Raw genomic sequence first — 27,444 nt, 5'->3', positions numbered from 1 at the left:
TATATGTATATATATATATGTATGTATATATATGTATATATATATATATATATATGTATATATATATGAGTATATATATATGTATATATATATATGTATATACGTATGTATATATATGTATATACGTATGTATATATATGTATATATATATATATATATATGTATATATATATATATGTATATATATGTATGTATATGTATGTATGTATATATATATGTATGTATGTATATATATATATGTATGTATGTATATATGTGTATATATAGATATTAATTAAAAAAAAATACAATTACATATAAAAACAAAGACAAATTAATAACAAATTTACAAAACAACAAACACACCTACATTAACCTACTGAAAGAGGTAAACACCAGGGGGAAACATTCAATCAGCAATTAATGTACTTTTCTTTTTATTTGTTGTGTTGGTTTATTTGTCATTGTATTTTTAAATTGTTTTTAAATAGTGGTTTTGTTCTTTTATTTGTCATATTTCATTCAAGCTGTCGTCTATTTCAGTTTCATATTTTCCAGTTCTTCATGTTTGTTTTGTTTTTTATATTGTGAATGTAATTTTTAATCTGTTAAGTTTTTTTTTAAATTTGCTGTTATGTTGTTTAATTTGTTGTGCTCTTTAAAGCTGTCAATTTTAGTGAGTCATTTTTTAACTATTTGTCATGTTTTATTTGTTGTGTTCTAAATTTTTTGTCTTTTTTAAATTGCTATTGTGATTTTTAATTTGATATCTTATTTTTCCATTGTCTTTTTTTAAATTGGCTGGGTTGTTTTTAACAGTTTATTGTGTTTTTTAAAGTTTTCAGAGCTGATCTTTTTTAATCTGTCATTGAAATTTTTTATTTATTTTTTTTTTTTTTATTTGTTTCTTTGTTCTCAACTTGTTGTGCTTTTTACTTCATAATTCTGTCACTGTCTGTAACACCTGGCCCCATGACATTTATATACTTCTCTGGTCTAATAGGAAGCTCCAGTTGTGGCTCGGGCCTCCCTTTTCCTTGAATGTGCCAGATTTGTACACCGCTGCAATCGCGGCAACTGGCCAGAATGGATGAAGGGCCACCATGTTAATATCACAAAGAAAGGCCTGTCCAGGGGCCGATCACCTGTAGTGGGAAACAAAAGAAACCAGAAGCTGCAGTGGAACGCCGCCAAACATTTCTGCCAGTGGGGAGACGTGAGTTCAGTAATTCTGAAGGTTCATCTGGATTGTTTTTAACTGTGCTTTATTAATTCAAATGTTTCCTTCTCAGGCAATAGGAACAAGGCTGAGTGAACTCTGCCATTCTGATAGCGAAAGTCCCGCCAACATCCTGGGGTTCATTTACGATGAAGAGACGAAGAGGAGAATGAGGAAAGAAGATGAGGAGGAGGATTATTTGGATGACAGTAAGTCCAGGGAAGGGTTGTATGAACTTAAAAAATATAGAGATTTTTTAGATTGTTCTTAGATTCTGATGTAAAATAAAAAAATAAAAAAAAACTCCATGACCAAGTGAAGTCAAGTTTCAAAGTTCAATAAAATTCACTTTATTAAAAATGTCTAGTTTTCTGTGAGCATCCATTTACAAAAGCAAAATTTTAAAAAAGTAGTACGACATCATTATTCATTTATAACTTAGTAATTATCACTAATTAGTTTACTTTTAGGATGCCATGGACGGACCGACTTTAAAAGACAAACTCGCAGAAATGGGAAAAAGTTAAATGACTGTAACTTATGTTAATTATTATTTTAAAATAAATCAAATGTTTTATATTTGCACTCCGCTTCTTCCAGAATCCAGAATGAACCACTCTTGCTATAAATTACGAGAACACACAGCTGTAGAAAGCCTTATCATCCTGTATTCATAGAGTTCTGACTTCTGAGTTCTGACAGAAACATGTCAAACTGATTATACCTTCATAGACTTAGTTATTATCTGTCTTCATACAGAAACTAAGGGAGGAGTTTCCGTGCGGCTGTTTTGAACTTGCTCAGTAATTTAGGAGAGATCTGAAGCACTGATGCAACATCTGTTGAAGTGGCGATAACCTGATTAAATATTCCACTTTGGCTTTCAAAAAATTGGGTATTATTTATAGTGATTATGGTTAAAGAATGGGAAAATTAGGTTGTCAACTTGAGTTTAAAGTTTATGGAATAAAGTTAATGATGTTCTAACCACATGGTTCTGCTTTTTTTTTAAAAAAAAAAAAAACAAAAACTCTTTTCTGACTTTGAAGACACGGTCAATCCGACTAAATGCGGCTGCCCCTTTGCTCTGAAAATGGCTGCCTGCCAGCTGCTGTTGGAAATCACGACCTTCCTTCGAGAGACCTTCCCCTGCTTACCTCGACCTCGCACTGAGCCGCTGGTGGTTAGTTGTAAAATCCATTCGAGCCATATGAAATTTAATAATCAACTGTAATTTAAATGAACGAATGAATGACAGAATGCATGTCATTATGCAGGACCTGGACAGCTGCCGTCTGCGTCTGGACCCGGAGCTGGGCCGCCATCGCTATGAGAGGAAGATCAGCTTTGCAGGCATCCTCGATGACGAAGACGGCCATGACTCGCTCAACAGCAGCAGTCACACTCTCAAGTCTGACACCACCTGCGATGATAAGAAGACCCAGGAAGCGCAGGGTGAGACCTGCTCTCATGCTGTCTGGCCTGCTGAGTATGCCTAGACTCACTCAGAGTTAATTATAAATAACCTCTTGCCCTCCCACACTTCCCTGTTCTCCAGCACCGGTGAGGAAAATCCGTATAGGAGGTTCCCGACTGCTTCAGATCAAAGGAGCTCGCAGCTTCCGAGTGAAGAAGGGTGGCTCCCTGTCCTCAATCCGCAGGGCGGGGAGCCTGAAGAGCACCAAGTTGTCCCGTCAGGACTCTGAGTCTGAGAATGAAGAAGGGCTGCTGTCACAAACACAGAGCAGGGACACTGTCACAGACATTGGTAAGACGTGGTTGGAACATCTTTACAGTAATAAAAATATTTAATTAAAAAAAGGCCTTTTTGGTTCTGTATGTGTGCATTTTGACTTACCAAATATTAAATTCGTCCCATGTTTAACAATGCAGGTAGTCCCTTCAGTACCAGCGAACCAAGCATTGAACCGGAGGGTCAGAGCACAGGAGGAGCTGAGGATAACTACCACCGCAACATGTCCTGGCTGCATGTGCGTCTATCAGTGAGTGCTGATCCGAAGTCCACGCTTCTTCCTGCAAACTGACTTCCTTTCCTCTCTCTCTTTTAACACAGATCATGATCCTGCTGTGCAACCAGCAGAGTTTCATCTGTACCCATATCGACTTCTGCCACCCACGCTGCTACCAGCATCACAGCCGCTCCTGCGTCCGGCTGGTCCGTGCTGTCAAGCTCGTCTACGGTGAGACAGTGGACAGCCTGAGAGAGGACAGCGCTGCTGGTAACATTGGTGCACGTGCAAAGAAAAACAAAGAGGTACTTTTGGAATATAATTGGCCCAGCTTTAGAATATGAAAGGTGTGTAATTTCGTCTACTAAAAAGTCTTTTTGCCCTCAGTGTTCAGACAAGTCCTGCCTGAGGACTCCGTCCATGAAGAGAAGACCCACTGACTCCAACATGGAAGGGAAGAAGGACACAGGCATGCTCAAGTATATCCGCAACCAGGTGCTTAGGTTTTTAGTGGTCAGAGCACAGAATGTATATAAAAGATGGACAGAGTCTCCATGACGTCACCCATAGGTTTAGAGTTGAACCGAAGCTCATTGGGCAGTTCCCATCATCGCCATCCTGGCAGTGTCACACGTTCCTTCTCTCCAAAAAAATATAAAAAACTTCAAAGAAGTAGACCTGAAAGGGGGAAGGGGAATAATGAGCATGGGGATAGATGATTGACGTCCATCAAACTCTGATGTGGATGTATTTAAGGACTAACCTGGGGCTAACCGGTGCGAACCAGCTAACTGATGTAGGCAGGCTAAAGCTTAAAAATGGTGTTAACTGGTTTAAAAAAAAAAAACAGTTGTTCTACATTCTGCATTCTTGCAGCTAGATATTGGGTACCTGTCAATCAGAAGACACACTCCTAATTTTAAGATACAATTACTTCTAAACAGATGAGCTATTAAAAAAATCACTTCCCCCACAGTTGTCATGAAGGTAAACCAGACATATTAAACCTAAAATGTTGTTTTGAACCAAGCTGTAAACATGTCTATTTCTGCTGTCAAGTTGGCCGTTTTTGTTTTTTTTTTGTTTGTTTGTTTGTTTTTTTAACATGGGACTCTATGGGAGTTTGCTCTACAAAGCCCCTAGTGGATGAGTCGGGAACTGCAATTTTTGGCACTTATGCATAGGCTTCACTGTTAATGATCAGAGGTTGCTGCTTGGGTCAGAATAATCCTAAATATGACAAATCCTGTTTCCTCTGTGTTCAATCAACATTAAATTTCTAAGTGTAGGTACATTGTGGTTGTGACAGTGCCTTTCATTTTTATTCAAGAAGTATCAAGTGACTTCAGCTTAAGATTAAATGTCTTCCTAAATTGAAATAAAAATACAATTTTTATATTAACAAAGCAAACAAAAATAAAAAAAAGAGCAGAAGAGCACTGAAGAATGCAAAAATTATGTAAGAATTATGCTCAAAAAGAAACTTCCTCATGAGTTTCACAGTTGCATGCCTGGCGTTTTGGTATCTGAGTAGGAAAAGGTGTTTTGAACCATGTTTATGAAGCAAGTTTAATAGTTTAACAAGGTATGTTGTGCATTGAGTTAGCTTTCAGTCATTCTCTTTTAATCTGTTAAATCTCCATGCTTACTTGTACCAGATAAATGTTCAGTGCTTAGATTATGACTTCGGGACTGGATTGTCTCTAAGAAGTGTTACTCCTTCACTGATAAATTTCTCGATGATATACTGATCTTTAAAGATATAAAAAGTCTTCACCAACAGAGCCTGTTGATGTGAAATAAAAGTTGAATCATGAAATAACTTGATTATAAAAGGGACAATTTTAAAGCTAAAGGGTAAATTCACAAAGCCAAGGGAATATGCTGCAGCTGTTTGTAGTTACAGCGGACTACGTGCCAAGTTACCATGGTAACCTTCTATAAAATTAATCAATCAGAATAAATAATGTGAATTACCAATCAAATTTAAATATTGTCCTTTGCTTTTCACTGTGTCACATCGGTGTGACAGTGTCAGGAATGAAGCCAAGGTCTCTTTCTTTAGTTTTCTTTCCTTTTTGGTCTCTTTTAGGTGATGAGTTTGTCCCCAGCTCCTCTTTCTCTGCTGATCAAGGCTGCTCCCATCCTCACTGATGACATGTACGGAGACATCCAACCTGCAGCCTGGGAACTCCTGCTCAGCGTGGACGAACATATGGCAGCTGCAGCTGGTGAGTGGGCCGTGAAGTGGCACATCAGTGATCTGTGTCTCGTCTTTTTATTTTTTTTTTCCTCCTTTCAAAACTGCCCTTTCTTTTTCCCTTTTTCTTTCTCTGATTCACTCTTCTGCCCTCAACCATGTTTCACCTCTCCCTCTGCCTTTACATGTTTTCATCTCAGCTTCTTTTCTTTTGTGCCCTTTCTTTTTTTTTCTTTTCGCTTTTAATTAATGCTCTCCTCCACCGTGACTTCTCTGAACCCGTCCAGCTGCCATGTTCCTTCTCTGTGCGGTAAAAGTCCCCGACGCGGTGACCGAGATGATGATGGCAGAGTTCCAGCACCAGGAAGCCTGCCAGCGCATCAACTCCATCCTGAAGTTTTACACCCTGTGGCGTTTCCGCTACCAGGTGTGGCCTCGCATGGAGGAAGGAGCCCAGCAGATCTTTAAGGTACAGAAATGTGGCAAATTTAGTCGTCCTAAGAGGATTTTTTTTCTATATTTCCTCGTCGTTGGCCTTGGTATTTAATACAGAACATATTTTTAACCGCATGATTCAAGCTGTTGGAACTTTTTTCCCTCAGATCCCTCCACCCAGCATCAACTTCACTCTGCCATCTCCAATACTGGGCATGCCTTGTGTCCCCATATTTGACCCACCCTGGGTCCCCCAGAATACAGGCAGCGTTCAGGATCCAATCAATGAAGATCAGTCTGTAAGTCTGAGCTTCTGCTCAAACAGGTTGCTTCACATGAATATTGTAAAATTACAAGTGATTTATGATGGAAACTTCCCAAAACAACATTTTTTAAAGATTTTTTAGAATATATTTTAAATCCCTGGAATTTACAAACACAACTGAGCAGATTTCTTTAAAAAAAAAAAAAAATCCCTTTTTTTTTTTTTTTTTTTAAAGGTTTGGTCATTAAAAGTTTCAAAACAAATTTCTTCTTTTTTTTTCATTTTTTGCTTTTTTCCTCCTTTTTTTTTTTCAAAGAATACCTATTAAGCGATGTTTCTCTAGCTTCTGATGACAACCTGCGCGCACATTGTTCTATAATTTATCTATCAACTGTCTTTGTTTTTAGTACCCCACATTAATTCAGTCAGTCCATGCCATAGTAAGTTGGTATTTCCCACCACATTTTAAAGTCTTTCAGCACTTGCTTTGGTTGCAAGCAGATAAATAACAGCATGCATCGGACATACTGAGCTGTTGTGTGTTGTGCTGTTGATGCATGGTCATTAGATGAGAATGACTTTGCTGTGAATGTTTTCCATATCATGGAGTCGAGCCTAATTCGATATGTATGGGCATTGTGTGAATGCTGTGAGGCATTTACTGTACACAAGATACAGTAAATTCTCCAAATTCCAGTCTGAGTATATGAATACATGTACATGTGTCACAATTTGTCATGATTGATCCTATTCAACACTTGAACAGTGTTTCTTCATGCTGCTCAGGGTGGTTTTGAAAGCATGAGACCAAAGCGCTGGAGGAGACTTACTGTATTAATGTGTTGTCCAGTCATTTTGCATTTCAAAATGCTCCTCAGAAGTAGCCTAGAATAGTTCCTCACACACATCCCTGTGGGACTGAAACTCATACTGAATCCTCTCCATGTCTACACCTGCTGTTCTTCCTCTGTGCTCTTTAATCCGAACCCACCTCCCCAACAACGCACGCTCCTGCCCCTGCTTTCAGAAATCGTTCTCTGCTCGGGCGGTGTCGCGTTCCCACCAGCGAGCCGAGCACATCTTGAAGAACCTGCAGCAGGAGGAGGAGAAGCGGCGCCTGGGCCGCGAGGCCAGCATCATCACGGCCATCCCAGTAGCCCAGGAGGCCTGCTATGAGCCCACATGCAGCCCACCGCCTGAGCAGGAGGAAGAAGGTGGCGCTACCAAGCACAAAAATGCAGAGTAAACGATCGGCTGATGGGTCAGTACCCTGATGGCATGTTATTTGTGACATTAATCTCACCAGCAGAAGAAGTGGTGAACCTGGCGTCACGCCGTCTGTCCGTCAGCCCATCCTGCGCCTCCAGTAACTCCCACCGGAACTACTCTTTCCGCCGTGGCTCTGTGTGGTCTGTTCGCTCACTGGCCAGTGCAGAGGGTACGACAACTCTACAGTGTTTACACGGTTTTTACTTTTTCCTCACAGTACAATTAATATGTTATTTAAATTACTTTAAAATGATTTAAAGTTGTGATAGAACGAGGACAAATACATTTTTAAAATGGCTAAATCTGCATTTTTGAAATCTATACGTTCTACCAGAAAATAATTACTCATAGTCAGGATGACCGGTGTGTGATTGGTCATACAAGACATACATGGTGCTAATGGATGGATTGTAGGGAGAGACTTCCAGTCCTCTGTAGTACTTTGACAGCAGACAGTACAAGCTTCCTTGAACTTATTTCTTTCTTTCTTCTTTCTTTAAAGATGACGAGAACACCACAGAACACACTCCTACTCACCACATGCTCCAGCCACCTCAAGCAGTCTTCCCAGCATGCATCTGCGCTGCTGTCCTACCTATAGTGCACCTCATGGAAGATGGGGAGGTTCGAGACGATGGCGTAGCTGGTAAGATCTGTTAAGTTTCAACATTTAATTGATTCAATACTGTTCTACAATCAACAAAAAACATAAACATTTAATAATATATCATTATTAGAGATGTCCAATATTATCTGCATCCTGATATTATCAGCTGATATCGACATTAAAATGCAATATCAGAAGTTATCGGTGCAAGACGTTTGGGATATCGGTTGATATCGTATCGGAAAGTAAGAGTTGGGCAAAATCTATATATCAGATATCAGTTTTAAAAAAAGCAGATATCGAACATCTCTATGCATTATTATAGAAAATGGAATCCGCTATATTATTTTGTGAGTATGTGTTTGTGTGTATGAGGAAAATATTTTCTCCACTGTTTTTGCAGTAAGCGCTGTCGCCCAGCAAATCCTCTGGAACTGCCTGATTGAAGATCCAGCTCTTGTTCTGCGCCATTTCCTGGAAAAACTGACCGTGAGCAACAGACAGGTGTGTAAATATCAAATGAGCACACACATTTCTTCAAATGAATCCCCTTTATAAATGAAAGTTTGAATATGTGCGGAAAAAACTAATGAGATGACTTGTTTCCCCAGGATGAGCTGATCTACATGCTGAGGAAGCTGCTGCTTAATATCGGAGATCTGCCAGCCCAGACGTCCCACATCCTCTTCAACTACCTGGTGAGACGACAGATAAATCTCATTACCTTTATCCGAATTTTTAATCATACCCGAGTACTTTCACTAAAGCACGAGTTTTCTCCACTATTTTATCTCTTCTAGGTGGGACTGATCATGTACTTTGTGCGCACTCCGTGTGAGTGGGGTATGGACGCCATCTCAGCTACGCTGACCTTCCTGTGGGAGGTGGTCGGCTATGTGGAGGGACTCTTCTTCAAGGACTTGAAGCAGACCATGAAGAAGGAGCAGTGTGAGGTGAAACTGCTGGTCACTGCTTCCATGCCAGGTAAAACCTGATGATTCTCATACGAGACAGTCATGAAGCCCATCTCCACTTAAATCCATTGGAACTATCTTCAAACATTTCTTTGTGGTGTTGATGCAGGAACCAAAACGCTGGTGGTACATGGTCAGAACGAATGTGACATCCCCACACAGCTACCAGTTCATGAAGACACTCAGTTTGAAGCTCTGCTGAAGGTAAAAGCCTCATTTTTACCAAACATTTCACATAGTTCTGTGAAAGGTATCAGGACTAGTGATGTCCTTAAAGGAGCATTTAGGGTTTTTTCTCTGTTTCCGTTCACACCACAGATGAAAATATTACAGATGGATTCCCCGTTTTTTGTATTTATTTTTTTGCAAACATAGAGGGGAGTCTACTTCCGATAATGAAAAGAATTCAGAAAATATTCTGGCTGCATAAAAGAACTTAATGACACCATAGAGAACTAGAACATCATATTTAGTGGGGGTGTGATGATGTGCTTTTGTCCCGATTCAATTCCGATTTTTTTGATGCCGATTTGATTTAAATTGCGATTCTCACAATTCTTTGATATTGGTGATTTTTATAGATTTGAAACAAAAGAAATTATTAAACTTCTTTTAGCTCGTCATTTTTCTTGGTTTAATTAGGAAAAAAACAACAGTAGCCAGACCATCATTCTGCTGTTATAATGTCCCAGAAGACAACTTAAAAGATCAACAAAAATAATAAAAAAGACAAAAAATTTATGATGAATTCTTTTTAGTTATTTAAAACAGAAGACTTTTTTTTCTTTAAACAAAAGTATCTATTTTAAAATTGTGAAGCTAAAAAATCTTGATTTTCTCACCCCTAATATTTAGCTTCAGTGTCGTTCAGGCAGTCAAGAATCCAGGCAAACCAACAAACTTTTAAAATGTTTCTAAACAATATTCATGCATCAAGTGTGTTTGTGTGTATTTTTTCCAGTTTGGAGCCAATAAACCACATTGCATACATGCTAAAAAAAAAAAAGCATGAGTGGGGAAAAATAATACTTGCTACCTGAAATATTGCAGAAATAAGCCACCTATATGGCAAAAGACACAACAGGTTTCTAGTTTTCAGGGTTATTTAACCATATAAAAGGACTTGGAATGAATGCCTCACTACTTGTTCCAAGATATTTTTGCTTGTCTGAAGACTAAAAATTGTTTTTTACGTCAAGAAATATTGGGTGAAATAATCCTACTGCAGTAGCTAATTAATTTACGTGATTACAGTCTGAATCTAATGTGTGTGTGTTTTTTTTTTTCCCTTTCTTATGTTAACATGACTCTGTTATGCAGTGTGTGTGCGTGTGTGCGTGCGCATTGGTGTCTCAGTGATATGATTTAACGTCATATGCATGTAAAACAACCAGTGTTAGGATTGAAGTGAGAATAAAAAGGCATGATTAATAATCTTACAAAATCTGCTCTAGTCGAGTTCATCACTCTGAAATATGATGAAAAAGACTTTTTGGCTGGATATAAGATTGCTAAACTTGGTTAGACAGCCTAATGTTGCAGTAAAACAAAGCCCTGACATGTCAGTGAAAGCCTAATGATGTCTCCATGAGATCAGTCATGTGAATAATATTTGTGTCAAAGTGTTTTCCACATCTTCCACATCTCATCTATCAGTGTTTCTATAAAAAAAACAATTTAGGTGACCACAAAAATGTAGTTTTTCTGACACTGCTTCCACCTTGATATTGTAATGTATACCTTTTTCAAAAATATACAAACATAAATATGAAAAAACAAACTAATTCAGGTGTTTTCTGTGTTGCACATCAACATTTCTCTTCCAGTTTTCACCTGTGAAGGGTTAATGTAAAGCAATGCTAACTTTAAATGCTAAATGTTTCATATCCTTGCTCAGAGCGATGTAGAATTGGAAGTGTGATAAGATCCTTGCCTTCAATGAGGATGGGTGCTCATATTTGCTGCTGATTTTTTTTATTTCTTTATATATTTGGTACACTGATTCTAAGTGATGAGCTGTGAATCACAGGTTGTAGATTTGACAGTTTCAACACATTTTCTAGTGCAGAAGCCTGGTGAGGTGTGCATTGATGCAGCTTTGCCAAAATGGTACAAACTCATTTTTTCTTACCCAATTAACTAAGAATATAAATTTTTAATTGATAGCCCTACCAGGTTACAACTCTTAATTTGCATTTGTGATGAAGTGTAAAGCTGTTCTGCAATCTCCGGTTTTCAACACAGAGATTACAGTATGTTCTGGTCCTACGCTGTGAGCTCTGAAATAAATAAAAGTTCATTCCTGAAGAATAGGTGTCAAAGTCGGGTAGCAACATTTTTGATGAAAAGTTGTTTTGTTTCTTTTTAAAGCAAGAGGCTAATGCAGTGAGTAAACTTGAATAAAGCAACAAAAGACATTCATGTATCCTTTTTCTCCAACCAGGAATGTCTTGAGTTCTTCAACATTCCTGAGGCCAGGTCGGCACATTTCTTCCTAATGGACAAAAGATGGAATCTCATCCACTATTCTAAGGTAGAGCTGGTGCTTTCAATGATTTTATTTTCATGTTGTTATCCAATATTACATCCATTGAAGCTGGGGCAGGTAATGTTGGGGAGCTAGCAAGATTTGAAAGTGACAAACTGTCTTGGCTCCGCCCCCTCTGGTTTTCTTCAAACTCCATTTCGGTCCAAATGCTTGGATTGGTCAAAGTTTTAACAGAGTTACACGAATTAATTATATTTCTTATTGTTCATGATTGCAAAATGTATAGACTACTATCAGAACAAGAAACCACTTGACTTGAGTAAAAAAAAAAAAAAAAAAAAAAGCCTCTAAGCAAGATTACCTACCACAGCTTTAAAGCCAAATAAAACTAAATTTCTCATGGGTTTAGCAATAGACAGACATCTGAATCATGATTCATGATAAAAACTAAAGCAGGGAAGATACTGGACTTTTTTACATATTTCAAATGCACTCTTCCTTCAGACTTACGTGAGGGATATCTACCCCTTCAGGAGGTCAGTCTCCCCCCAGCTCAATCTGGTCCACATGCTACCTGAGAAAGGACAGGAGCTCATCCAGAAACAGGTGAAGCTTAAGAAATGGCAGCAAATTAACCCCCCCCTTTTAATCAAAGAGAAGCAATACCGGATCCTAAAGTGCTTCCCTACTTTGCTTCCTAAGGTGTTCTCCCGCAAACTAGAGGAGGTTGGTCGGGTCCTCTTCCTCATCTCCCTCACGCAACACATGCCAGCTGTGCACAAGCAGTCCCACGTCTCCCTGCTGCAGGAAGACCTGCTCCGTCTGCCCTCCTTCCCACGAACCGCCATTGACGCAGAGTTCTCGCTGTTCAACGAGCCGCAAGGTAAATGTCACCAGACAGTTATGTAAACATCTTTACAGTTCAGTTGTCTTGCCTTGACACCAGCGTGTATCCCCCCCTCGTCCTTGCAGGTAAGGAGCTATTCGGTTTGGATACCCTCCACAAGGTGCTGTGGATCAAGCTGCTGGAGGAAATGTTTCTGGGCACGCCCAGTGAGTACCCATGGGGTGACGAGATGATGCTGTTCCTCAATGTCTTTAATGGAGCGCTGCTGCTTCATCCGGAGGACAGCGCCCTCCTCAGGCAGTACACTGCCACTGCCATCAACACCGCTGTTCACTTCAACCACCTTTTCTCCCTGAGTGGCTACCAGTGGATCCTGCCCACTATGCTCCAGGTACATATACTGTGTCGACTCTACAAGCTAAACCCTCTCAGACAAGCTTTCTTTTCATTTCTGTAAGTAGTCTTCAGGGAAAGTTCTGTTAGCCATCAACTTCACCCTCTCTGTGACAGGTCTACGCTGACTATGAGAGCAACCCTTTACTGAGACAGGGCATCGAGTTCTGCTGCCGGCAGTTCTACATCCTCCACCGAAAACCCTTCATCCTGCAGCTCTTTGCCAGCGTGGCTCCACTGCTTGAGTTCACTGTAAGATTTTCTGTCCAAACAAGTGTTTCAACAAATCTCCCATCGAAAAAACATTAACTGGATTTCTCCGTGTCCACTGCCAAACCTAGACCAGTACCAGCACTGGTCTATCTAAAGGAGTGTCAGCTCAGTGTCTTTTTGACCTGCTGGTCTCTCTGGAGGGCGAAACGCAGGATGCTCTGGATGCTCTGGAGCTGGTCAAGGCTGAGAAACCTCTTCGCTCTCTTGGTAAACACTTATTGATTGCTGTCAAAGCGGCTGTCGGAAAGGTCAAATCAGAACATACTGAGGCACCAAGTTGTCGTGACATTCGCTTAAGATGCCCAGAAACTCGAACTGTTGCCAGATTTAATCAGTGTGAACAGCGGTCTGCTGTCAGCTTATGTTTAGTCAAATATACCCTTAAATCATACCTTCAGTAACAGAAGTTTTTATCTTTCTTGGAATGTGCTGCAGCAGATTGTATGCACTTAAACAAAACCAAACTGACAGCCCTCACTTTTCTCTCAACAGATTTTTGTTATGGCAATGAAGACTTGGCCTTTTCCATCAGTGAAGCCATAAAGTTGTGTGTCACTGTGGTTGCGTATGCGCCTGAATCCTTTCGAAGGTAACAAAGAAAACATCAAGTAATCTTACCCTCATCTTCTCTAATAAACTTGTTTTATAGCCAAAGTTGACTTTCCAACTTCTCTGCATGTGTCACTTTAGTCTCCAGATGCTGATGGTGTTGGAAGCCTTGGTTCCCTGCCACCTTCAGAAGCTGAAAAGCAACACCGTAACTATGGAGTCTGCCTCGGCTGCCAGAGATGAGATCGCCGCCATTGCTGCCCTTGCCACATCTTTGCAGGCTCTCCTCTACAGCTCTGAGACCCTCACAAGGTTTCTCTCATACTACTTCAAAATAAATTATTTTTAAAAAATGGTTTTAGGTAATATTATTTTATCCAAACCTGCTTGACAGGCCTATGACAGCCCCCCAGATGTCCCGCTGTGATCAAGGCCACAAGGGTGGCACGACAGCCAATCATGCCATGTCAGGGGGCGTCAACACCAGGTCAGAGATTATTTAGATCACTTTGTTTCTGTTCTTTTAGTCTGAAAAACCAAACTAAAGAGATTTTTGTGTACGCAGAGACAACCTCCACCTGCTGGAGGAGGGCCAAGGCATGCCGAGGGAGGAGCTGGACGAACGCATTGCCAGGGAAGAATTTCGCCGGCCACGGGAATCCCTGTTAAACATCTGCACAGAATTTTACAAACACTGCGGTCCAAGACTGAAAATCCTGCAAAATGTAGCTGGCGAGCCGCGGGTCATAGCTCTGGAGTTGCTGGATGTTAAATCTCACATGAGGTGATGAGGTTTTGTAAGACATACTGAGAATTTGCTGGAAGAAAGCAGTCTTCTAATTGTAACTCCCCGATCTTCTCACTCATGTAAAAATGGGTTTTGAATACAATCCTGAAGTCGTTGCCCTGAACTTGTCTGTCTCTCTCCAGGCTGGCGGAAATAGCTCACGCCCTGCTCAAGTTGGCACCCTACGACACCCTGACCATGGAGAGCCGAGGCTTGCGGCGCTACATCATGGAGATGCTGCCAATCACGGACTGGTCTTCCGAGGCGGTCCGGCCTGCCCTCATCCTCATCCTCAAGAGGCTAGACCGCATGTTCAACAAGATCCACAAGATGCCTACGCTCAGGTGCGCTCGCCCACAGGCACTATGCGCCAGGTCTGTTGAATACAATCTTTTTATCCTCCGTCTCCCTGTGATGGTGTCGTGCCGTGCCAGTGCCGTGGTGTGTACAGTAGATAGACGGCTTCTTGGCACTGTCGCACTGCCTTGGTGGGTGCTGTACCATAAGTGCTGCTTCAGTGTGTGTTTCTGTGCGGCGTGTGTGGTGGTGTGTTTACTAACAGCGGATCACTGGCAGTGTTCTCTCTAAGCTTCGAATGTCCAGTTTCGTGCAATAGAACATAATTGCTTATGACTTTTGCAGACTGTGTCCTAGCAAACAAAGTGGTGGTCAGCTAAATCAAGATAACTAGATAGATGTGAGATGTCCTCTGAGTATTTAGATGCAAGTTCACGTGTTGTAGCCACATAAATCATCCAAAAGCAATGTCAGCTTTATATTGGAGAAACAAAGGTCATTTCAGTTTTTGAACTCTCAATCTGTGTCTGATTCAGATGAGCTTCTGAATGGCAAAAGACGATGAAATCATGGAAGAGATTGGAAACCTATAGCTTCTTGTTTGGATGAATGAGAGCAGTTGTGATTGAGACCCTCTATGACAAATCCTCAATTGTTTCTTCTTGTCTAATAATGATTTTATAGCATCATTACATGATGCTTTAAATGTAAACAAACCATATCTGCCTTAATTCCTTGAAGAACTCAACTCTTCGATAATTTCACTAAAACATTAGCTAAGGTTACAATGAGCTCAGCTCATGTGTCTTTTTCAATTTGGCAATCTTGGCAGGTAAAACAAGAAAGCAGTTATTGCTTTCATTGCCGTATAGGTTTTTAAATTTACCAACAAAATAGCACCAGCTAACAGAAAAGGACCCTAACCAACTAACTTACAAACCTTTAACCAGGTTATAACTTAAAACTCTGGCATCCTTTGACTCCTTTTGAACACAATGTAAGATTAGAAAGTCATTTTTTAAAAAATAAAACCATATACTGATGTGTAAAAATGTTGAAGTTTTAAAAGGGCTAAAGGCTGTATAGCAGGCATTTTTTTAGTGTCTTGTTCCACAGCTGTGATGTCTGGTTGATTCTTTTCATGTTTTATGAAGAATAAAATCATGGTGTTAGATTTCTTGAAAAGACACAATAAAAAAAAAAAAAAAACTTCTGTTACAGAAGTAAGGACACAGATTGCTCAGAGGGAACACCAGTCTCAGGTGTGTGTTTACACCAGGATCTGTTGCTGGCTATTTGTGAGCTTTGCAATTGTTGGTGTAACTGTGTTTTGATACTAAAAACCAGAAAGATGATGACTGTGTGTAGGGAGTTCCTCGTTCAGTGGTAAGTCAGCATATTGATTCTCTATTTGAATACATTAAGTTTTGTAAAGAATGTAGACTGGTGGGTTCACGTGGTTATTCTTATCTCATGTAATGCTAATGTGGCATTTTAGTTTAGGTTTTTTCTTTTTAGACTTGTTTTTTCCTACCTCATGGGGTGATGTTGGTTGTGCGTTCTCCAGGAGACAGGTAGAGTGGGAGGCAGCCAGCAATCTGATCGAGGGAATCTGCTTGACCCTCCAGCGTCAGCCGATCATCTCATTTCTCCCGCATCTTCGATCGCTAATCAACGTTTGCGTCAACCTGGTATGCAAGCGCGTGCATGAGGTTGCAAAACACCAACATGATTCATTCTTGAGCAAATTTTTGCATTTTTTTTTCTTGTCAGGTGATGGGTGTGGTCGGTCCCTCCAGTGTGGCAGATGGGTTGCCTCTTCTCCACCTCAGCCCCTACCTCTCTCCTCCGCTTCCATTCAGCACAGCGGTGGTCCGACTGGTGGCCCTGCAGATCCAGGTGCAGCATGTTTCTGATGAACCTAAAATAGACATCCTAAAAAAGACATACTAAAAGTCTTTCTTCCCTTTCTCAGGCCTTGAAGGAGGATTTTCCTCTCAGCCATGTGATCTCCCCCTTCACCAACCAGGAAAGGCGGGAGGGGATGTTGCTCAACCTCCTCATTCCCTTTGTTCTGACTGTGGGTTCTGGAAGTAAAGGTAAGTGTCATCGAAGGTCAACCTTTTTCTGACATCATGCCTCTTGTGTTTGAACACGCATGCTTTCCTCTTGCAGACAGTCCCCATCTCGAGCAGCCGGAAATCTTCCTCCTCCTGCAGACCGTCATTAATATCCTGCTGCCTCCTCGGATCATCTCCACCTCCCGCACCAAGAACTTCATGCTGGACGCTTCTCCGGCTCACTGCTCCACGCCCGGTGATGCAGGGAAGGATATACGAAGAGAGGGATTAGCAGAGTCCACCAGCCAGGCGGCTTATTTGGGTTCGACTGAGATTTGGCACAGTTTTTATGATTTTTCTGCTTTCTTGCAGTTTGGCTTCTTATCCTTTTCCCTCTGCAGCTCTGAAGGTGGTGTTGGTTTGCTTCGAGCGCTCTCTGGGAAACCAGTGGTACCGGCTGAGCCTGCAGGTGAAGGAGATGGCTCTGAGGAAAGTTGGTGGCTTGGCCTTCTGGGATTTCATCGACTTCATTGTCCGAACTCGTATTCCTATTTTTGTCCTGCTGAGACCCTTCATACAGTGCAAGGTAAAGAGTCAGTGCTGTTGTTTTAACTTGTTCATGTATCTTTTTGTTTATATTTCTAACGTGATTTTATTGTTTTCTAGCTGCTGACCCAGCCGGCCGACTCCCAGGAGGAAATTACCGCACGCCACCACATCGCCGACCAGCTGGAGCGACGATTCATCCCAAGACCGCTTTGCAAGAGCTCCCTGTTCGCAGAGTTCAACAATGAACTCAAGATCCTGAAAGAGGCTGTGCACAGCGGCTCCGGTCAGACACTTAGATCTGGTTTTATCTACTGATGCAAAACTCTGAATGAAATGTTCTTATATTTTCCTAGTCTAATCTGGCAGGAATGTAAAAATAAAACAAAAAGGTTAGGCACAAACAAAAGAAATTGGATTAACAAGTAAAAAATGTGTTAAGGTAAATGGGAAGACTGGTTGGAGAGGATAGAACGACATCAGCAATAGGTTACACAACATTTTCCACCTTGAAGCTTATGGGTACAGCAGCAGAAGACCAGACTAGTAGCCACTCCTGTCAGTTAAGAAAAAGTAACCCAGGTGATTTATCATGTCAACATGGACCAAAATCCCAGAGGAATGTTTCCAATTATGGTTAAATATATGAAAATTTACAGCACTTTAAGGGCACATTCACATCAGCCTTTTTGATTCAAATCCTAGCGCGTTGGCTCAGAAAGTCTATTTTGTTTGGGAAAATGTGAATGCATCAAAGAAATTCTGATTCAAACCAAAGAAGCGGACAACAAACACAGTTCTTGGTCTTTTTCTAGCAGAGCAAATGCACAAAGCATACTACAACCATTGCATTTTGGATAAATACATAGCGGTCCTCTTCTGCCTCATCTGTTGTTCATACTGCGTACGTTTTGCTATGTATTTCTGCAGTATACTTGCATGCGACCAAAAAAAAATAGCCATAGTTTTGTCTCCATGTTTAACTTGCGATGCAGTTTTCTTCTTCATGCGGGTCTTGTCCACTTGTCCTTTTGCTAAATACTAGTGCAGCACCACCCTTGGTGGGAATGGAAATATATTGTAATGGCTTGACTCATTTGATCAAATTGTGGTGAAGGTGATCTTGGTTCGCATGGATACACCCCCCTAGAACTGAGTTGAGTCCCCAATTGAACGGAGTCTAGCGGACTATCCTGATGTGAATGCACCCTAAAAGACAAAAGGTGGTCCAACTCTGTGTTAGGAAAGTGTACTTAATGAAGTGTTCCATGAGGCTAGTTTGTAAAGTCAAATGCAAATTTCATGGCACATCTAAAAAGTAGGCAAGAGTAGGCTGGAAATGTAAAATGCCTTTTAAGATGTTATTCTGATCAGCTTCAGTGAGAGAAAAGAAATTCTTCCTTTATCTGTTATTTCTTTGTACCACCCCCCACCCCCCTGACTCCATCCCTTCCAACAGCATACCAGGGGAAGACATCTATCAGCACAGTGGGCACCTCTACATCAGCCTATCGCCTCAGTTTGGCCACAATGTCACGCTCCAACACGGGCACCGGCACAGTTTGGGAGCAGGACAGCCAACCATCTCGGCAGCCCTCGCAGGACACACTCAGCCGCACTGATGAGGATGATGAAGAGAGTCAGAACTGCTTCTCTTTCCTCCTATGTCACTTCAGATGCCTGACTTAAACACAAAATAAAATGTTCTCAACTTTTCTCATCCTAGACGACTCCATGAGCATTCCCAGCGTTGTGAGCGAGCATGAGGCCTTCCTCCCCAGAGTGATGTCACAACGACGTTTTTCCAGCCACGCCACCGGCTCGGCCGCCTCCCAACCCGAGGCCCCCCGCACCACCATGCTGCCCAGCCAGAGGTAACACCCCAGCAAACAAACACACGCTGTAAACAAACAACTTGAGTATATGTATAGGTGAAATCTGGCACTTTGTGTTTCCAGGGTTGACCTTTGCAAAGCATCTTCATCTCTAATAGCATCAACTGACCTAACATAGTTGGAATAAAACCTTTATGGTGGCACGGTTTCAGTCCTTTTCATGAACAAGAAGTACTTGTAAGGGTTGATAATTGTTGTCTGAAAGCGCTGAAATTTCCTCAAGTGACTGTAAATGTGCAAGAGACAGCTTTACATGCCTGTTTCCTTACTATGCTTTCATATAACGGAACATTTTTTTCAGGTTTAATTGAGTTACTAGTGAAATTATTTCTATTTCTATGGCAGTGCTTCTTTAAAAAGACCATGTCGATTTTTCATTAAGATCAGAACTGTTTTTATGTAGCATGCCGACCTGATATTTTCCAAAAGATCAACCAGTCATATCCCACAATCACAGTCATCTTTTTGTGTATATCTCTGTTGATTTATAAAGCTCTAATTTCAGCGTTGTGAGGTAGCCAACTCGGTTTCTTGGTAAGAACACGAGAAACTCTGCTCCAGCTTTGGTTACGTGTGGTAAACACAAACACCTCCGCTTTCCACCTGAATAAGCACGGGGCTCAGCATGGTGATGGAATTAAACTCCCATTCTCCCCCTTCCCTTCGCCCCCCCTTTTTACAGTGAACCCAATGTGCTAGATGAGTCCCAGGGCCTTCTGCAGGAGGGTAACCTCTCTAGGTACAGTGGCCCTCTATGTGTGTGTGTCCCGTTGGTGCATTCTTGCATCTGTCCGCCACTGGGAGGGGCATCGCTTCCGGACGGCCTCCTCTATTGGCCGTCAATCACTCATCCACATCCAGTCAAATCGTCTCGGCCCTGTCACACCTCTGTCCCCCACCCCTACTCTCCTGTCTCTTATCTCTTTCTGTGTGGGTCCAACGTGGCTTGTCTCTGTCCCCCTAACCCCACTCTCCCTTCTTTATGAGCTCCACACTGACTCATCTTCTCAGCTCATCTGCTGTGCTATCCTAACCAGGCCCCTCTTCCCTTTAAAAGAAAAGACTAAAGGGCCCCACCAGCCCCAGGGGCTAGCTCTGCCTCTGTTTCTTTTATTAGCTGGGGGTCTTTCTAGTTGATGTGCCATCACCAAAGTCAGCCTCTCTCCCATTGGTGCCGTGGTGTCTCATACTGTTTGTGTCTATCAGGCTTCAAGCTAATCAAATTGGGCGTCCTTTCATGGATACCAATCTGTTGGGGCAAGGGGGTATTGGGGTGGCAACCATGAATCAATTTATCTTTTTCTTTGCATATTAAATCAGATTTAGCTTATTTTCTTGGTCGGATGACAAAATATTTCAATGTAAATGAACGGCAGGCGTAAAAAAAAAAGTTATCAGCGTTGCTGCTCCAGCCCTACTGTCTCCTGTTGTGTTTTGACTGTTTAAATCATGGCAGCCCTATTACCTGCAATGTGGCTGGGTGTCTTGTAGCATTTAGTGTGAGTTGTGTAGTGACTTAGTAGTGTAGAAGTGACATTTTGTTGTGATCCAAGTTGGGTTGAATAGTGACAGATATAGGAATGCAATGTCCTTGAAGTGCCTTCATGTTGATATATTTATGTATGCGTGTGTGTGTGTGAATGCAAATGTATGTGTGCATCTATCTAAAAATCAGGGTTGCCAGCGTCCAGAGTGAACCGGGCCAGCAGAACCTCCTGATCCAGCCTCCTTTGGGAAGAAAGCGAGGACTCAGACAGGTGTGGTCGACTCTGTTTTTCATGCCTCTTTTTTAATACATCTGCACTCAAAATGTTCTGCTGCTTTGGTGTCAGGCATCTGGGGTTAACTGTGCATGGCATACAGCTAGGGACGTTTAATATTGGCTTTTTTACCGATATCCAATGTACCAATTTTGTCCACCTCTTAATTTTCCATACCAATATCAACCGATGCCCAGTGGTGTAGTCCAGGGTATACACAAGTATACGGAGTATACCCAAGGCTGGATTATCCGATGGGCATTATGGGCACAGGCTCAGGGGCCCACACCCATTGAGGCACATGTGGGGTCCACGTAGGACATACATCAGCAGTTTGGACATGAAACAAGATAAACATAAAAGCCAGATAGTTACGCCACCATGTCTGGAGTACTGCTATTGGTACCACTGACTGAGAGATGTTAGAAAAGTCATTTCAGAGTGTATCATTCAAAATTTATACAATGTTATGGTGTGGAACGGGGCCCCTGGAACACTCTGGGCCCAGGGACCAGTGCGCTTTTAATCCGGCCCTGAGTATACCCACTTTTTTTTCCGTCAGCATTGAGTATACCCACTTCTAAACTCCCTGTGATTCTGATTTTAAAATTAAAAACGTCCCTACACATGTACCTACGTCACCCAGCAGTTCAGCTAAGGTTACCTATGCTACACCAGTGTAGTTAGCCATCAGTTGTGTTAACTTTAGCCTGAACATAGACAAAATAAAGATATATGTGTATATGTCTACGAGCCTGTCTCTCATCAGTCTGTGTTCCAGTACTGGTTTAGTCGTTTCATAACTCTTCCTCCCTGAAACCGAAGAGCAAAAATTATGTGAGAAAGAACAAATTTACTGATCGATTTTTGGGGTAAACTAAATAGAGTACTTTTACATGTCACTTCTTCTGAAACAGTGTTCTTCTTGAGGGTCCACTACACCACTGCCAATGCCGATATTTTGGAACCAGTTGTGCCAAACAAACAAAAATATCTGGAAAGCTATATATGACATCTCTTAAATTTTGTCATTTTGAGTTAAAGGAGACTTAGCTGAAGAGTTTGATATATCTTTTTGTGTAAACATTGTCATTAAAAGATAAAAACCAATCATTTCCAACAGCAACTGATAACAGTATACCGACAATATCAGATATCTCCACTTACAACCTTTTCTTCTTTTTTGGGAAGACTTTTTTGTCTAAGAGAATTAACAAATTTTGGTGTCAGCTTGGCAGCGTGTGATTGGTACATAGGTGATATTTAGAAGTAATCAAATTTGGGTTCAGTAGTGACAGATGTGGAGATGCAGAATTGCATTTCTCTTCTCTCAGTTCAAATGATTCTGTGGAGATGTACAGTTTTAGACAGGCTGCTTCAAAACATATCAGTGGATGTCAACTTAAAACTTTGGAAAAACACAAGGGCCCTCCTCATACAACAAACTTTGCAGAGTGAGGTTACATCCAGTCTCTCACCTCTTAGCTGCAGAAAACCTTATCTAGATAAAGAGACCATTAAAACGTCATATCTCCAATTAGTCTTTATTTTTTTATCTGTGCTTAGACGATGCTGCATTTGCTGTTGCTCAGAAATAGGAACACTTTTCACTGTTGGCTTTTGCTTAGTTGTCAACATTAAATCATATTCAAGCTTATATTCTACCAGTGCTGTATTTGTTTTATTTCCCAACAAAAAAAGGCCTGAATTTTAATGTTTTCTTATTTCTTCTAACCTCCTTCTGTTCCTCACCAGTAGTTCATACATGGAAAACAGGGATGACTCAACTCCATGTTAGTGTGGACTTAAAAACAACTTAAGGCGCACATACTCAGCATTCAGAACCAGCTTTTGTCCAAACCAGCTGAGATTTAATTACATAGAACCAAAATTGTATGAATAAAATGCTACAAATGTGTAATTTTAACCAGACTTTGCTTTGGTTGCAGAGCAGCAATGTCTGCCCTACACAATGAAATCTGTCATCAAGTCCTAATGCATTAATAATATATCATTTATAGCTAAGCCTTGTCATTAAATTTGTTTAAATGACTTCAATAGGAAACTGTAGGAAAATGTGGCAGAGTGCTTTCAAAGTTGTGGCTCTGTAACTTATTTAATAAAACTTAAATCATATAAAGCCATTTGAAACATAATATATGTAATACAAGCTAAAATAATGTATTTTTTTAAATTAGAATGTAAAAATGCTGTTTAATGTAAATCTTGTGGTTTCTTATGGGTTTATGGGTAATCTTACTGGCTTAGATCTGTCACAGTTTCCGTCTTTTTTTAAACCACAAAAGTCTTAAGTGGGAAAAAAAAAAGCTTTTAGTAATGCATGCTTTAAATATTTAGACAAAAACACATATGATAAATATCCACCTGATGCGATTTAATCGTGGCTTTCCTGCAGTTGCGTCGCCCCCTCCTCTCCATTCCGAAGAATGAACCACGTGGCCGTTCTGGAGCGAGACTCTCAACAACACGCAGGAGCATCCAACCCAAGAACAAACCACTGGGTAACTGCTCAAAAAGCGCTCATTAGTGTGTGTGCGTTGTTGTTATTGTGAGTCTCTGTTTGTAATCCATGACGTTGACTTGACAGCACATGACACAGACAGGACATATTGGTCTGAGTGGATCACTGAAACATGAATGGCCAAGCTCATCCTGCTCACAGCAAGCCAGATTCATTATAAACACACCTTCCATTAAAATGCTATACTTTCCTGTCTGTGTGCTGACTGAAGCCGATCCATCCTCCCCATCCACAACATCTGCCTTTTTTTTCCTAAACTGTTTGTTGTACCACTTGTCACCAGACTGACTCTTGTCACTCTGTTCTGTCTCATGCCTTATGTTTCGAAATAAAGAAACTTTATTGGACTGTGAAGGTGAGACACATCCGTTAACCCTTCCTCTCCACCCTGCAATGGCCCTCCCCCCTTCTATCTGCAACCTCACCCGTTAGGGCGCTCTGCATGTCTGTCTTGCTTTCCCTCCCCAGCCCCCCTTGCCTCCTCCCTCCTTTTCCCAGCCCCCCTGCCTCCACGCTCTTTGCTGGTGCTGATGCGTGTTAGCAAGTCACTAGCTGGCGCTGTCGTCTCCATTTTGACCATGTGTGCGTGCATGTGTGCCCACAGTGCATGGAGACCAAAAGAGGTCAGTCACCTTTACAGAAAATCAAGACCAGCAGGCGCCGGCGGGGGCCAGCATACCTCCCACTCCCAGTGCCATTGATCCTCCAACTGAGAGCAGGAGGACTAGTCCTGCTTCTTCTAAATCCCCGACACTGGAAGTGCCCCCCGTCACCTCGGCAAGAGTCACCGCTGACCTGCACGGGCCTGCAAATGTACAGGTAAGACCAAGCGGCTTGGTCTTAAGCGGTGGTTAAAAGTGAAGCCTATGTGGAAGTGCATAAAACTGCAGTTCCCCCTTCATCCACTAGGGGCTGGCTCCAAAACAGAGCGAATCCCCATAGACTCCCATGTTAAAAAGGCCAACTTCACAGCAGAAATAAACATGTTTACAGCATGGTTCAAAAATCCATTTTTGTTTAATTGGTCAGGTTTACCTTCATAACAACTGTGGGGGGGAGTGAATTTTTTTCTAACTTGCCTGTTTAAAAATAATTCAATCTCGAAGTTCGCCATATTTAGGAGTGTGTCCTTTTGATTGACAGGTACCAATCTCTGGCTTCAAGTCAGAAGAACGTAGAACAACCACGGTTTTCAGCTGGTTAAAAGCGTGACTTAGCTTTAGCCCGCTTACCTCCGTTAGCTGGTTAGCTCCTGTTATCTCGGGGTTAGCTCTTAGCTACAGAAGCTCGGAGTTCGCTCGATGTCAATTATCCACCATTACGCTCACAGCCCCCCTCTCAGCTCCACCTCTTTGCCCATATTTGTATTTTCCGGGCGAGACGACGCGCATGACGCTGCCAACATGGCGACGGTAGGACCCGTCCACCGAGCTTCAATTCAGCTCTTCAGAAACCCACGAGTGACGTCACAGAGGCTCCGTCCATCTCTTTATATACAGTCTATGGGTCAGACCCGCAGAGGTGTTGCTCTGCTGAAGGGGTCTACAGCTTTAAAAAGCTGCTTGATCGTTAAAGTACTACAAAAATTAACCATTTATAACAAATCCAAACACCTCCACACTTCTATTAAAGCTACAGTTGTGCTCATATATATTCATCCCTTTTCATTAAAGAAAAGGCTGAATTTACAACAGTCACTCAGATAACTGGAGACTTAAAGGAACAATAACTATAAATTTGCAAAATTATAATTTAGTTATATAAAACGCTGTTTTTTTCATTTAGTTGAGTTGAAGAAAGGAAAAAAACAAACAAATTGGTCCTGGACCAATTAGAGACTTTTCTGTTGAACAGTGGGACAAAATACCTGTCAACAGGTGCAGAAGTCTGACTGAGAGGAACAGAAAATACCTGACTGGAGCAGAAACATTAAAGGATTGTTCAACAAAATATTAGTTTATGAGTGATGTAATATGTAAAAAATTATCTTATTTGTTTGCTTTTTTTAAAAAAAAAAAAATTCTATTGAACCAGAATTAAAAAAGAATGTAATGATTTTCATAACATTTTTATTTATTATTACTTTAGTCAATTTCAGCTTATTTTACAGGCAGCTGTTTTTTTCCTTCTTTAATGAAAGGGTATGAATAAATATGAGCACAACTGTATTAGATATTTAACCAAACCATTACACAATCAGATGTATTTAGAATTCTTATCTTCTCAAATACTGAGTTTTTACTTGTCTTGTATCCTAAATGAGGATATGCCTTCTTTCAGCTCATTGGTACTGGGTCATGTTTTTTTTACAGTAAAATTACATCATGGATCAAAATGATGAAGCGCTTAAATTGGTGGCAAATTGGTACAATGTCAAGAAGGTTTATGCAGTTTTATGTAGGTCATATTTGCAGAATTCTGCTTATTTTTTGACAAATGAGATGCAAGTTGTCCCATAAGGTCAGCTTTTTTCTCTCTACTTGCTGCAGTTTGTTCTTTTATTTGCCTCAAGGGATTTAAAATATATCTTTAGTTTTTTTTTTTTTTTTTTTACCTTTTTTTTATACAGTACAACTTTATTTATAAGGCACTTTAAAAACAACAATGTTGACCAAAGTGCCACATTGTGGGGGGTTAAAAAACAGAATAAATAACATTAGGACAACTTAAAAAAAAATAATAATTCAGACATTTTTTTTTCTTTTTGTCACATCTGGGCATAAAATTTTGGCTGGAAACTGTGGAACATTCCCAGTGTGACTTTCAATATCAAAATATGGCCTTACTTTTAAATTCCAAGCTGATTCTGTTGTTTGTCTTGGTTTACGTACTTTTCATAGAATTTGACCTTCAAATAAAAAAATAAATTAAAAAAAAATAAATAAATCCAAGAAAGATTTCTATTATTTTTGTATTTATTTTTTTTTTTTTTATCATAGCCTACCTTAAATATTTTTATTGCACTGCATCAACCTGTTGTCTGAAAATTGACTTTAAAAAAAAAAAAAAGAAAAAAAAAGTTAAGTTTCAAGAACTACAATCAAAACTGTTAAAAATGGTGAAATGATTTTTTTTTTTTTTTTTTTTTTAATTGTTTTATTTACCCCACATTGTAAAAGCATTGGTATAAGGGGAAAAAGGTGCGTCATCATCTGATATTAAATGATGACGTCATGTGTGTGAACTGCTCCGTTTCATCGCCTCCCAAGCAGGACGTTGAGGAACGAAGTGTGTTTTCTCTTCAGGTCGCTCCAGTCATCAGCAGCAAGGAGAAAAGAGAGCAGTGGGGGCTCCGGAGCAGCCTCTCCCCTCCTCCTTCCATCTCCCGCCCCTCCACTCCTACACCTCCATCTCGAACCTGCTCCCCGCTGCCCCTCTCCCGAACCTGCTCCCCTCTCCCTCTATCCCGCACCTCCTCGCCCCTCCCTCCTCCTCTCCCGGTCCTGAGCACCACTCCCACCCCAGGTCCGCCACCTCCGCCACCGCTGCCACCTGCTCCGTTTCTGCCCCCGCCTCCATCAGCGCCTCCCTTAATCAGAGAGAGCCCCGGGGACGAGGACACGGCAGCGTTGCTGCCACGCAGCGACACCCTGCTGCAGCTCAGCGAGGACAACGGCATGGAGAACCCCCTCCTCACCCCGCTGCTGTCCCAGCCATCCCCCCGCCGATCACCACGGCGGTCGCCACGGCGATCCCCTCTCCCTCTTTCCCCTGTAGACCTGGACCTGGATGAGTCGCATGTGTGAGGAGGGGGAGGTTATGACGGCGTGTACTGTTCACTCTACGGCTAAATGCAGCTGCACCTAAAAAGCAGAATTCAGATTTCATCCATCTTAAGAGTTTAAACAAACTGGAATTTAAAAATAACTAGTTCACCTCAACTTCACCCCGACATAAACCTGTTTTCCCCTCATTCCAGCTGTCCTTTCACTCCTTAAAGGTAGAGTATGTAAGATTTTGAATGTTTTCAAAATAAATTAACTAAAAAAATAACTACAATCATAATTAGTTTTTTCAACATGTAGGTTCCAGTCAGTCCATATTTGATGCGTCATTAAATTACAAGTTTAATTAATGACAAAGACCCTT

At 41.2% G+C, this 27,444-nt stretch overlaps 1 protein-coding gene across 1 annotated transcript in view; it reads left to right on the top strand.

Moving 5' to 3' along the window:
* unc80 (unc-80 homolog (C. elegans)) overlaps nt 1-27,101 on the top strand; it is a gene marked incomplete at both ends in the record, with an annotated part of 57,038 nt that extends 29,937 nt beyond the window's left edge. Inside the window, 44 exons of the mRNA XM_079263922.1 lie at nt 983-1,195; nt 1,272-1,407; nt 2,248-2,381; nt 2,476-2,653; nt 2,727-2,966; nt 3,092-3,189; nt 3,273-3,473; nt 3,556-3,663; nt 5,261-5,399; nt 5,656-5,837; nt 5,971-6,102; nt 6,476-6,508; nt 7,096-7,282; nt 7,375-7,506; nt 7,840-7,983; nt 8,348-8,448; nt 8,556-8,642; nt 8,745-8,928; nt 9,028-9,122; nt 11,362-11,451; nt 11,911-12,012; nt 12,109-12,289; nt 12,379-12,644; nt 12,764-12,898; nt 12,988-13,126; nt 13,412-13,508; nt 13,610-13,780; nt 13,863-13,955; nt 14,034-14,252; nt 14,399-14,629; nt 16,120-16,243; nt 16,326-16,451; nt 16,528-16,651; nt 16,728-16,934; nt 17,014-17,198; nt 17,279-17,444; nt 18,618-18,797; nt 18,885-19,032; nt 19,736-19,792; nt 20,729-20,810; nt 23,230-23,335; nt 23,690-23,710; nt 23,960-24,174; nt 26,601-27,101. Of these exons, the coding sequence (XP_079120048.1) occupies nt 983-1,195; nt 1,272-1,407; nt 2,248-2,381; nt 2,476-2,653; nt 2,727-2,966; nt 3,092-3,189; nt 3,273-3,473; nt 3,556-3,663; nt 5,261-5,399; nt 5,656-5,837; nt 5,971-6,102; nt 6,476-6,508; nt 7,096-7,282; nt 7,375-7,506; nt 7,840-7,983; nt 8,348-8,448; nt 8,556-8,642; nt 8,745-8,928; nt 9,028-9,122; nt 11,362-11,451; nt 11,911-12,012; nt 12,109-12,289; nt 12,379-12,644; nt 12,764-12,898; nt 12,988-13,126; nt 13,412-13,508; nt 13,610-13,780; nt 13,863-13,955; nt 14,034-14,252; nt 14,399-14,629; nt 16,120-16,243; nt 16,326-16,451; nt 16,528-16,651; nt 16,728-16,934; nt 17,014-17,198; nt 17,279-17,444; nt 18,618-18,797; nt 18,885-19,032; nt 19,736-19,792; nt 20,729-20,810; nt 23,230-23,335; nt 23,690-23,710; nt 23,960-24,174; nt 26,601-27,101 (6,690 nt within the window). The remainder of the gene's footprint in view (nt 1-982; nt 1,196-1,271; nt 1,408-2,247; nt 2,382-2,475; nt 2,654-2,726; nt 2,967-3,091; nt 3,190-3,272; nt 3,474-3,555; nt 3,664-5,260; nt 5,400-5,655; nt 5,838-5,970; nt 6,103-6,475; nt 6,509-7,095; nt 7,283-7,374; nt 7,507-7,839; nt 7,984-8,347; nt 8,449-8,555; nt 8,643-8,744; nt 8,929-9,027; nt 9,123-11,361; nt 11,452-11,910; nt 12,013-12,108; nt 12,290-12,378; nt 12,645-12,763; nt 12,899-12,987; nt 13,127-13,411; nt 13,509-13,609; nt 13,781-13,862; nt 13,956-14,033; nt 14,253-14,398; nt 14,630-16,119; nt 16,244-16,325; nt 16,452-16,527; nt 16,652-16,727; nt 16,935-17,013; nt 17,199-17,278; nt 17,445-18,617; nt 18,798-18,884; nt 19,033-19,735; nt 19,793-20,728; nt 20,811-23,229; nt 23,336-23,689; nt 23,711-23,959; nt 24,175-26,600) is intronic.
* Nucleotides 27,102-27,444: the final 343 nt, after the last annotated feature.

This window comes from Telmatherina bonti, assembly GCF_933228915.1.
Source record: "Telmatherina bonti genome assembly, chromosome: 24".
NCBI classification, from domain to species: Eukaryota; Metazoa; Chordata; class Actinopteri; order Atheriniformes; family Telmatherinidae; genus Telmatherina; species Telmatherina bonti.
This window is presented reverse-complemented; position numbering and strand designations above follow the sequence as displayed.